The 12,271-nt window shown below is 42.4% G+C and overlaps 1 protein-coding gene across 3 annotated transcripts in view; it reads right to left on the bottom strand.

The window, feature by feature from the left end:
- ZFR (zinc finger RNA binding protein) overlaps window positions 1-12,271 on the bottom strand; it is a 54,936-nt gene that overhangs the window by 20,082 nt on the left and 22,583 nt on the right. For 2 of the 3 annotated variants that reach the window (XR_012904961.2, XM_075932589.2), the window contains exons 5-8: window positions 10,685-10,903; window positions 8,669-8,916; window positions 4,285-4,476; window positions 319-619 (exon numbers count right to left, since the gene is read on the bottom strand). Coding sequence is in view for 2 of the 3 variants with exons in the window: in XM_075932589.2 (XP_075788704.1) it covers window positions 319-619; window positions 4,285-4,476; window positions 8,669-8,916; window positions 10,685-10,903 (960 nt within the window). In the remaining variant the exon portion in view is untranslated. The remainder of the gene's footprint in view (window positions 1-318; window positions 620-4,284; window positions 4,477-8,668; window positions 8,917-10,684; window positions 10,904-12,271) is intronic. The other variant, XM_075932590.2, reaches the window with a different exon arrangement.

Raw genomic sequence — 12,271 nt, 5'->3', positions numbered from 1 at the left:
GCTTTCATAAGTAACAGAGTATGTAATTGCTTTCAGAATATAAATGTATTGCTAATTGGCTGGGGAAAAAAAAAACAAACCACCACCAGAAAACATCCCAGAACTGCATGTCTGTATCAAACAGAACATGTAGCACTCAATGCTGCCAACACTTATGGCACTTGACTTCTAGGGGACTTCTCCATGTGGACAAAGTTAACAGGGCTATTCACATGCATAGTTATGCATACGCATTAGTGTTTGCAACATTGAGACTGTACAGACTAAATATAGATTTAAAATCCCTATAATAGGTTAGGTTTCAAAATGAAGACTGACTTCTGTACTTGCCAACAAAGTTTATTTTCGGTGTAGATATTTTCTTTACGGGTATATTAGCAGCAGCTATGGACACTTTGTTGTTGGATGCTGCATTAATTGGTGTGCTTGCTGTGGGAGTAAGAATTTTCACTGCTGAAGATGTAACAGAGGAGTTCACAGTGCTGCTGCTAGTTGCAATATTTGAAGCAGAGGCAGTTGGCTTGGAAGCAGATGCAGATGTTGAGGAAGTAGCCTGGGTAACAACATTTGGTTCAGTTGACGGAATGGGCTTGCCAAGTTTTGTGTGCAACTTAACCACCTACGGGGAAAAAAAAACCCAAAAAATTAATAGACTCATCATTAAAAAACATGAACCACTTGGTTTACATTTTTTATATATAATTTGGCTATTATTCATTAAAAAGGTGATCTGCAAGTGAAGAAAAATGCACTTTTGGCCATATTGTTTTTTAATCATTTATAAAGAAAATTTTCAGACCTGTATACTTCTCTCTGTTTATTTTTTACATTAAAAATACAGGTCTTATTTATTTCAGAAAAAAAATCGCGCCATGACTGGACAACTTGTTTTAAGATTTCATCTGTTCTCTCCCATCCTGGCCATGCCCCTTGGTAGGGAAGTTATTAAACTATTTTATCTACCATGACTAATAAAGCATCTGACAAAACAAAGTAGGTCTTTGCCCATGAAAGCTTATGCTCCAATATATCTGTTAGTCTATAAGGTGCCACAGGACTCCGTCGCTTTTGCCAATTCAGACTAACACGGCTACCCCTCTGATACATGACTAATAAACACTTTGCAGAACAGATATCTTTATTGAAGATAACTCTGCCCCATCATTTAAGTGTGATATCCCACAGCACAGACACTGACTTGCGCATTAACATGCCCTTCAGCAAAACCAACTAAGATCCAGTTGATGATATCTAAAAGTAAAAAATGAGCAAGAAAGCAGGAAAACAAGTATTCAGGTTTCCTTTATATATCAGATAAAATCTTTTGTAGGACAAATTTTATATTACAATTAAATTTCAGTTTCTGATGAGATTCAACAAGGACAAGTGCAGAGTCCTGCAGCAGAGTCCTGCACTCGGGATGGAAGAATCCCAAGCACTGCTACAGGTTAGGTTCCTAGTGGCTAAGCAGCAGTTCTACAGAAAAGGACCTGGGGATAACAGCGGATGAGAATCTGGATAATTTAACAGTGTACCCCAGTAGCCAAGACGACTAACAGGATATTGGAGTGCATTAGGAGGAGCATTGCCAGCAGATCTCAGGAAGTGATTAGTCCCCTTTATTTAGCACTGGTGAGGCCACATCTGGAGTACTGTGTCTAGCTCTGGGTATCCCATTACAGAAAGGATATGGACGCATTGGTGAAAGTCCAGTAGAGGACAACAAAAAAAACCTATTAGGGTGCTGAAGCATATGAATTATAAGAAGCTGAAGGATTTGAGCTTATTTAGTGTACTGAAGAGTGAGAAGGGATTTGAGAGCAGCCTTCAACTACGGGAAGGAAGGTTCCAAAGAGGATGGAGAGAGGCTGTTCTCAGTGATGACAGAACAAGGAGCAATGATCTCAAGTTGTAGTAAGGGAGGTCTAGGTTGGATATTAGGAAAAGCTATTTCAATAGGAGGGTGGGGAAGCACTGGAATAGATTGGGGAGGGATGTGGTGGAATCTCCATTCCTACAGGATTGACAAAGCCATGGCTAGGATGATTTAGTTGGATTGGTCCTGCTTTTAGCAGGGGATTGGACTAAACTACCTGAGGTCTCTTTCAACCCTCTGATTTATAAAAAAAATAAATAGACAGGCTCCAAAAAAAGTAATTTAGTGATCAACAATAAAGGGTACAATATGGAAAGTGAAGGTGATGAAAGGGATAAAAATCGTCTTGGAATAATCTTAAAACGTTTGACAGCTATAGTCAAATCTCAGACTTACTAACACCAGAGTTATGAACTGACTAATCAACTACACACACCTTATTCGGAACAAGAGGAATGTAATCAGGCAACAGAAGATACAAAGGGGGAAAAAAGGAAAATGCAGTATAGTACTGTGTCAAACTATTAAAAGAATAAAGGGAAAGTTTACAAAAATATATAACGTGGTAAGAAAACTGTTTCCGTGCTTGTTTTATTTAAGTTAAGATAATTAAAAGCAGCATTTTTCTTCTGCAGAGTAAAATTTCAAAGCTGTATTAAATTAATGTTCAGTTGTAAACTTTTGAAAGATCATAATGATTTGTTCAGTTAGGAACATTTCAGTTATGAACAATCTTCACTCCTGAGGCATTCATAACTCTGAGGTTCTACAGTATAGCATTCACAAACAAAAACCAGAATCTAAATCACATTATTGATCAGAACACAACAATTTCAAAGGAAGGTAAAATTTTGGATTAAAAATTCCAAAAATGTAATCAATGCTGTACAATGATTTTTCATAGCAGATGTTTTCGGTAGTATAATCCAACGAATTGCAATAGATCCATTTATTACCTCATTTTTACACATATAGCAACTTTAATCTTATAAATATTTCCGAAAGTTAGTTAGTTTGTCCCGAAAGATCTCTGAACGGTAAGAGCTAGATACACAAAATTTTGCATGGATACTACTGATTCCTAAACTTAAATAACTGGATGGGTTATATCTCGAAATTGGTTCCCCCGGAGCCTCAACTGGGCCACTAATTAGCTTTTAGTAGCGCCGGATTATAGACATTTGTTGGACTCTTCTGTTAAGCGTGTCACAAACTGCAACTACGAGATCCTTTCCTTATGATAAAAGAAAAAGTATTTCCAATAAAATACGTTACGTTAACGTAATTTACGTAGTTCATTCACCACACCTTTTGTTATCAAGAAATGAGTTGAATGTAAATGCATTTTGTAAGCACGTCAATAGCTATGTTAATTTCTTAAAGTAATATATAAGAGAAAAGGATTTTCAATAAAATATGCTATGTTAATGTCACTGACGTAATTCATTCATCACACCTTTTACTATATTTTCCCTGGGCAACGCTGGGTATTTCTGCTAGCTAGAAATAAAAAAAAAGATGTGGTGAGGGTTCTCTGTCCCAATTTATAACATTTAAAAAAGCCATCAATAAAAACATGAACAAGCAATGCCCTTATATTTAACACTGCGCATACGTAGTGTTCCATTCTACTGTCTGGAATATTTAAGTTGTGTTGTGTAAAATAAAGTTTTCTGTATCAATTTCAGAGAAAAACGTATCAACTGGGCACATTTCTATATTAAAGTGCTTTCATTTTTGATGGCTTAGTCAACAGCACAATTCTGCTCAGACACAAAAAAAGGATTTATATAAAAATGCTTTCTTGAAACAAGAACCAAAACTGAACATCAAGAATTTAGTAATGGGATAGTTATGTCACTAGCATGAATATTGCCTATTTTAGGTGCAATAATCTCATAGCTGGTAATCCAGGTGAAATCTACACACATACTCAAGTAACATAGGGCACCATCACAATTCTTCAAGTGCTCCAAAGTATGGCTTTGAATTGCTAAGCACCAGACATAGTCCTTAGGCCAAAGAGCTTACTATCTAAGTAACTCACATTAACCACTTCAGCAAAGGCAACAAGTATCATGCAGACCCCCTCGAGCTATTCAGTAAACAGTGCTGTTACTGAATCCTCTCTATTTTTGCTTCCGTACCTATTCCATTCTGCTCCTTGACTGCCCTCCGCCTCTCTACTTTCCAATGCAAGAAATATTTCATTGTGCTCCAGCAAGCCCTCCTAAAAACTCATCTTTCATGTTAATCAACCCTCACTCTCATATTTCATTATTACATAATTATACATATAAAATAATTACACATTAAATATACATACACAATAAATCTAACCAATAAGGGGATGTATGTGCAAACCTAAATAGTTTCAATTGGATGATTAATCAAGAATAAGAACCTACCTTCTGATGTTTAGCTCCCCGAATATGGGCAGCATATGCATCTGCTCCTGTACAAGACACATCACAAAGCTCACAGCGCAACTGATTCTGAGTTCCACGAGCAGAAGTACTGCTGTTGCTAGTGTTCTGAGATGCTTTTAATGCCGCTTCTTTCTTTTTGTGTTTCTGGCCTTCCAAATGTTCTTTATAAGTCTATTTAAAAATGCAGTAAAAAAAAAAAAAAAACCCACACATCTCAAGTACATTATTTTTACTCCATCAATTATGTTAATCATTATACGGGCAATAAGCCAGAAATAATTTCAACACCACTTAATTTTGCTAGGGAAAATATTTCCTATGCACAGGACTTTTACTATGTTCATGCTTTGAGGCATAAACCCACTGCTGACAGGGACTAGGAAATAATTTTTTTCTTTCAGGATATACAGGACTCTGTACCTGGCAAAAGCATGGACTTTTTTCACCTTCCTACTTTCCAAATCAAATATTAATCAATATCAAGTGACAGATATTAACAAATAAGTGATCTTAATCAGTAGGCTGTACTCAGTCGAAAGTGACTTAGAACACCCCAAAGAATACAGTAATTCAAAAAGAAATACTTCTTAAATATAGCTGGGCACAAAGTAAAACTTTCAAAACAGAGTGTCCTTACATGGGAACGGACAATCTAAGAAGGAGAAGTAGAAAGCAGACACTTTTTAAATGTGACATGCAAAAAAAACGGTTACTTACCTTCTCATAAATGTTGTTCTTCGAGATGCGTGTTGCGCATGTCTATTCCATGTAGGTGCTTCTGCAGCACGTGCGGATTGTCAGAAGGCTTTTCCCCTCAGTAGTACACATTGGGCCAGCAGGGGAGCCCTCTGGAGTGGCACCTGCATATATACCCCTGCCAGCCTGCCATCTCCACAGTTCCTTTTTGCTGGAAAGCTCCAAAGGGGAGATGGGTGGCATTTGGAATGGACATGAGCAACACATCCTGTTGTTCCAACTGTTGTTCTTGGAAATACATAACAGGTTTTTGTTTTTTTTTGAGTGATTGATTATGTTCATTCCATGTAGGTGATTCCCAAGCCGAATCTTCAGAGATGGGGTCAGAGACTAGCTGGAAACTGACTACAACACTGTTCTGCCAAAAGCTGCATCAACCTTGGTAGTGATTCATGAAAGTATGGACCAAGGACCAGGTAACCACCCTGCAAATATCCAGGATGGGCGACTACACAACAAAGGCAGCAGACAAGGCCTGAGCTCTGGTGGAATGGGCTGTAAGCAGAGGAGCTGGTAGTGCCAGCTTGTAGCATACCTTGATGCAGGAGGTAATCCAATGCTGGGTCAAACCTGGGAGGTCATTCATCCTGTCTGCTATGGAGATAAACAGCTGGGGGGGACTTACAGAAGGCTTTTGTTCAGTCTAAATAAAAAAGGCATATCTAACATGTAATGTGTGTAAAACCTGTTCTTTACTAGAAGCATGTGGATTGCGGTAGAACACAGGTAGGAAAATATCCTGGTGACACGACCCTGGGAAGGAAGGCAGGGTGCGGGCAGAGCCTAATCTTATACTTAAAGAAGACAGTTTGGAGGTATCCAAGGTTAGAGCTCGGAGATCTGTCTAGCAGAAGTAATGGCTACCACAATGGCTCCCTGCAAGGCTGCCCAGGAGACAGCTTAGCCCTCATCTGATAATGCCCAAAAGTCCTGGCAAGAATCTTGGGGTAGCAAGTCTTTAAACTTGTTTAGAGCTGACCAGGAGTTGTAGGCTTATCTGCTTAGGAGCACCTGCTGGTTGGCGATCTTGAGCTGCATCCAACCGGATGCATAGGCCTCACAATCTAGGAGGTCCATTTTCTTGGCCTCATTTTTCAGGGTGGGATCCAGCTAACTCTGGCATTCACGGTGGTTAGTGGCCTTCACCACCAGTATACCGGTGGGAGGTGGGGGGGTGGGGGTGGGGATGTGTGAGTGTGAGTGAGAGAAAAAGGGTGCTCATGGCTGGTCTGTGGAAGAAAATACTTCCAGTTGGCAGGCCTATTTATAGAAGGGATTGTGGTGGGAGTCTGTCACAAAGTTTTGGTAATCTTAGTCCCTGCCTTATTGAGCAGCCAGGATATCTTCAACAGGGCCTCAACATTAATAATGTCCACTGTTTGGCCAGTCTTCCAAAATCTGTTCTGCTTGGCTTCTCAGGCTCTGGGCCAAGCATCTAAGCAGTTCCTGATGGGCCCTGAAATCCACAGAGGGCATGAACGGTGACAACTCCACCAACGCTTCATCAGGGGATAAGGAGGAGGACTCATGAAAGGCCTGCTCCTGGAATTGCTCAGTGTCATGAGAGGCTGCAGTGATGCTTTATGCAGATTTAGGTCTGACACACCCTCTAAGGGGGAAACTTATGGACTGAGTGTCTATGGTCCAAGACTGGGGAGGAAAGGTGCGGGGTGGTGGGTGGAGGTATCGAGGGCCCGAATTAAATGAGCTGGGGTGTGAGGTAGTGGTCCCCTAAGACTAATGGCATGCACATGGGGTCCAGAAGGGCCACTGGATGGGAGGCTGCCACTGAGGCAGCCACATGGCCTGGAATGGCTGCACTAAGGTGCTGCAGTGCCAGGAGTGGTGTCAAGAAAAGGATCGATACTAGGAGTGAACACGGAAGGCTGTTGCTCTAGAGTTGACCAGCTCTACATCAGAGTCTGAAGAGTACTCCAATGCAGACCACAGCAATGTGGTGGTAGACAAGGCCGGAGAACAGAGCAAGGACATGTGCTGTGCCATGGCCTCTGGCTTAGCCCAGTGCCATACCAGTTGGAGGAGCCAACACAAGTCCTGGTGCTTGGGCCATTGGCAGTGCTGCAGAAATGGACAGTGCTCTTGTCTCAGAAGGGGTGGTGGTGCTGTGAGGTGCACGCAGCACCAAGGATGATGTCAGCACTGCTGGTGCCAAGACCGGAGTCAAAGATACTCTAGGGGCCAAACACCACCACCAGTGCTGAAGTGTCAATGCAAGATGGCACATGGGAGTCCTGTTGGTGCAGAAGTAGAAGCTGAGGAGGAGGTTAATTTGATCAACTCCCTGGCTACCTCGAAGGTGCCTGGGGTTGAGGACTGGTCCTCTGAACTAGGCTCTCTGGCTAGGCCTGACTGTTGCCGCGAGGGACCTGGAGCCGGAGGCCTTGACATTGACGCCTGAGCATTAGAGTGTCCCTAGTGGAGACATACTCTCTGAGCACTGTGTGATGGAGATCTTCACCTACTAGATACCTGCCTTCTTCTGTGGCACCGGAGACTGGGAGTGGTGCTGGGCAGCAGAGCATTTTGGCCCCAGGGAAGCTCTAGATGGGCCCAGAGTGCTGTGAGTGGATGGCGCTGAATGCCTGGCGGGTGCCAGGTGAAGAGCTAACTCCATCAGCATGATCTTGAGGTATGAGTCTCTCTCCCTCTTGGTGCATGGCTTGAAACTGTGGCAGATCTTGCTGTTTGCTGAGAGATGAGCCTAATCCAAGCACTTAAGACACGCATCTTATGGCTCACCACAGGGCATGAGTTTGAGGCACTTCGAGCAGGACCTAAAGCCCAGAGGGCCAGGCATTCCCCAGCAAGGGAGAAAGCGGAATGAAAAGTGAGAACCCCTACTAACTCACTAACAACAACTAGAACTCGAACTATTACGAACTATACTGTTAAGGCACACTTGCACACTAAGGAGCATTCCAACAACCATCATAGGCAGTAAGAGGGAATTGAGTGGGTGGTGGGCCAGCAGGGGTATATATGAATGCATATGCAGGTGCCACTCCAGGAGACTACCCTGCAAACCCCATGGGTACTGCTGAGGGAAAAACCTTCCAACGATCTGTGTACACAGTGCACCCATACGTACATGGAATGGACATGGGCAATTACTCAAACAACAAATATACTAAACAAGTATGTAAAAAATTCATGTTCTTTGCTGTCCTCTTCTGAATGCACTGATAGTACTTCATTTAGCCATTTCAAAACTAGACTGTAGTATGTTTTCTCTTTCTAGCATCCAAATAAAATATTTTTCAAGAGAAATTGCATAAAAGCTTAAATTCACAAGGATCCATCGGTCTGAGAAGGAAGTCTGCCCAGGAAGTTTGCTAGTGGGCAGTACAAGTGCTTCAAATGGAAAATGTAAACAAGCTTTTACAGTGGTAAGTAAAATTCAGCTGTTCAGGTAGAGCCCAAAAATCAGTATTTTTCCTTTCATAGTGATACACATTTTCAAAGTACTTCTACAGCCAAGTTATTTAAATAATTTCCTTAATCCACAAGTGTTTTTAAATAATGTCTATTTTTAACTATATGAAAAGATGACTAAAAGATACAGTGGAATGTCATGTAGTTCAGGTACCTGTGGTCCAGCACAGCTGATTTTACAAACATCACAATAGTGGATCTGTGGTGGTTTGGGAGGTTGTTTTGGTTTCAGTTGCTTATTTTGGAATGGTGCCTTTTTAGTAAAGGTGGTCCCTGTCCATGCAGCTGTTGCGGCAGCAGCAGCAGCTGCTGCTGCCGCCTGTTTCTGTTGCTGCTGCTGTTGCTGGTAATAGGATGATGCAGCTGAATATACTGCAGCTTCATAGCCAGAATAAGAGGTACCTCAAAGATCAAAATAGAAAAAGTTACCTTATTATATAATGTATATCACAGTTAGTTACATATAAGCTAGTTCCAGCTACACGATATTTAACTTTTTTCCAAGAAAGGTACATTTTGACATGGCAACAGTGATACAATGTGTAGTGAAATGATCTTATCACTCAAACAGAATTTTACTTGACCTTTTATGATATATAAATTTAAATGCTGTTTCCCATCTATGTCAGAGGGATGTTTTCTCTCAGATGGATCTTTGTAGATAAATAACTTTAAATATACTTCAACAACAAATTGTCTGGTAGCACTTTACAGACTAACAAAACATGTAGATGGTGGTATGAGCTTTCAGGGGCACAGCCCACTTCTTCAGATGACCAGAGTTTTGAGTTTAGGATGCGCAGACCCAAAATAAATGGGGGAGGGGAGTGGAAAAGAGGAAGGAAAAAAAGGAAGGGGGCAGGAAACAAGGAACACAGGGTATGAAAATATCAAAGAGAAAAACAAGTAAGAAGAACTGGCAAGTAGGCTTGTTTTTCCCTTTGATATTTTCATACACTCTGCTCCTTATTTCCTGCCCTCCCCCCTTTTTCCCTCCTATTTATTTTGGGTCTGAGCATACTAAACTCAAAATTCCGGTCATTTGAAGAAGTGGGCTGTGCACCTGAAAGCTCATACCACCATCTACATGTTTTGTTAGTCTATAAAGTGCCACCAGACCATTTGCTGTTGTTTTAAGTTTATCCTGTACAGACTAATTTGGCTATTCTCTGAAGCTTTAAATATATGGTGGTCCACTATGCTGGCAGAAGTATCAAAACTGCCATTCAAGAATGTGCTAAAGCTCCTGGTACATCTCAGAGGGCTGGTTATGGCACAGCAATGATGAGACTAAAGCACTAAAAATGAATGTTTGTTCAAACTCAGGTTTATTAATAAGTATTATGTAAGATTCAAAATGCAAATAAAAGGATACACATGATGTGAAACAAAAACCACAACTGGGTTTAAAAGCCTCTACTCTCTGATATTTAAACCAAGCAACTACAATTTGCCAGTTGATTACCATCTGATTACAAAGCCAAAGAGGATTCTCCTTCTACTCTTAATCAAATCTTGAATCTCTTATTTTAGAACCAAGTTCTTATACCCACTCCCTTCTCCCACGGGAGATGAAAATAATCTGAAGTCTAAGTTTTACTCTAAATTATCCCATCAACCAGTGTTCCCTGTAAGGAGAGTGCTTAGTCAGCTGCCCAGGAGAGATTCAAATGCTGCCCAGATAATTAGCGGAGCACCCACAACCGACAGCATATGAATCTACTGATAGTATACATCCACACATGCCTCGGTACACATAAAATTTATCCTGCATACTGATGGAAAAAGTTACAGGGAACATTGCCCTCAATTCTTTAGAACTGTTGCCTGATGGCAGTACATTGCTTCCTAAAATTTTATTTTCTTTGGACATTTGTCTCCTTTCCCCCGCTCCCCATTCCATGGTCTCTGTTCCCTTCCCAAACTGGACCACTACAAAATCTTAACCAAGTAGTGCTGCAATCTCTCGTTTATGAGCAAAACAGGAACACTTACAAATATATCCACATATTTTGCCAATATAGTGATCTAACTGGCTGTATATATCCTGGTGCTTTATTTTATAAACACAATTCACTCAAACTTAATTACCAAAATGTTGAGATTTAAAATCCTTTTCCTTAAGATGAATTGCAAAACTCATAATAATGTAACATGCAAAAATTCTTACCAGAATAAGTAACTGCTGTTGTACTATATGTAGCACTCTGAGTATAGGATGGAACTACAGTTGCTGCAGCTGCTACTGGCTGTACAGTGGAGGATACTGGATATATGGAGAAAGTTGTTGTAGCTGGACTTGGGGTGGCTGGTTTTATGGCTGTCACTTGTCGAGTTTGTTGGGCTTGAGTGTACTGAGTTGCTCCTTGACTATACCCTGCTTTTGGAGCTAGTTAGGATGAAAGAGTAAAATTGTTCAAAGATGTAAAAATTTAAGACTAGGTGAATTTTGAACCATATTGAAATAAATAATTCAAATTATATACTCAAGTAATTAAGCAAACAACAAACAAGGATTGTTCTGTTAAAACACACATGCCAGAGGGATAGCCAGGTACTAAAATGAGTACAATCCCAAGGAGTTACATCTGTGTAACTCATTTCACTTTTCTTCTCTAAATATAGCCAGGCATTTTTCTTAAGGGTTTTCCAATACAGGTTTGGACCTCCCTAGTCTGGCACTCCGGGGACATGACCGGATGAGGATTTTGCTGGACCAGGGAAGGTCATTTCTGTCCCCTCCGCTCCTGCCGCCAGCCTCCCAGTCAGCTCCCTCCTGCTGCTGGCCCTTCAGCACAGGGCTCCCAGCCCCACTGTGGCAGCCCCACCCCACCACTGCCAGGCTCCCGGCCTCGAAGGTAGCCCCCCTGCTGAGTTCAGTTGTGCCTACAGACAGTAGCCCCGCTTGGGCTTCAGCGTTATTGGGCAGCCTTGCTGCCTCCCAGCGTCACCTGGCAGCTCAACCAGGTACTGGCAGGGTTGCCGGGCTCTTTGTTGCACCTCTCAGCACCCCCACTCCCGGGTTCCTGGCCTTGACACCAGGCAGCCCCACGGTCAGGCTTCCAACCCCATAGGGCAGCTCCGCTGCCTCCCAGTCCTGCCGCACAGTTGAGCCACTGGTCAGCAGAGGGAATGCAGAGCTCCTGGTTGTGCTGCTAGACAGCCCTGCTGCTGGGCTTCCTGCCACCAGCCCTCCACAGGACTCTGGCCCTAGAACATCCCTGGTCCTTCCGAACCAGAGATGTTGCTGGACCAGTGTCCTGGTTAAGAGAGGTTCAACCTGTAGCATGAAAAGTAGCCAGGCCTATGATGACCACTTCTAGCTTAAAGTAGGGATGTAATCATGTAGTCTATTAATCAATAAGCAAAAGCTTATAGATTAATGCTATAGACTACATGCATTTCCCCCACCAGTAAATTTTTTAGCATGCTGGCCAGCAGCTCGTCTCAGCTCCGGCTCACGCCAGGTGCGGGAGCTCATCCCCACCCCGGACAGGGGCTGCTGTCACCCCACGCTGCTGCTTCTGTATCAGAGGCAGCAGCACAGGGCAACAGGCAGCTGGTTCACAAGGGGAGCTGTTTTTTAAACTGGCTTCCCTTGTGGGCCACCTTCCACCTGGCAGCAGCCCAGAGTGACAGGGGGCTCCTTGGGCACGGGGCCAGAGCACAGTGGTTGCTGGCTCCACCCCCGGGGGCCAAGGAATAGTTGAACAACAGGTAAGATTAATCAACTATTCAATTAACCGACATATAACAT

This window comes from Pelodiscus sinensis, chromosome 6, assembly GCF_052426305.1.
Source record: "Pelodiscus sinensis isolate ZL-2025 chromosome 6, ASM5242630v1, whole genome shotgun sequence".
In the NCBI taxonomy this organism is placed as follows: domain Eukaryota; kingdom Metazoa; phylum Chordata; order Testudines; family Trionychidae; genus Pelodiscus; species Pelodiscus sinensis.
Note: the sequence above shows the minus strand (reverse complement) of the source record. Positions and strands in the feature narration are given on the sequence as shown.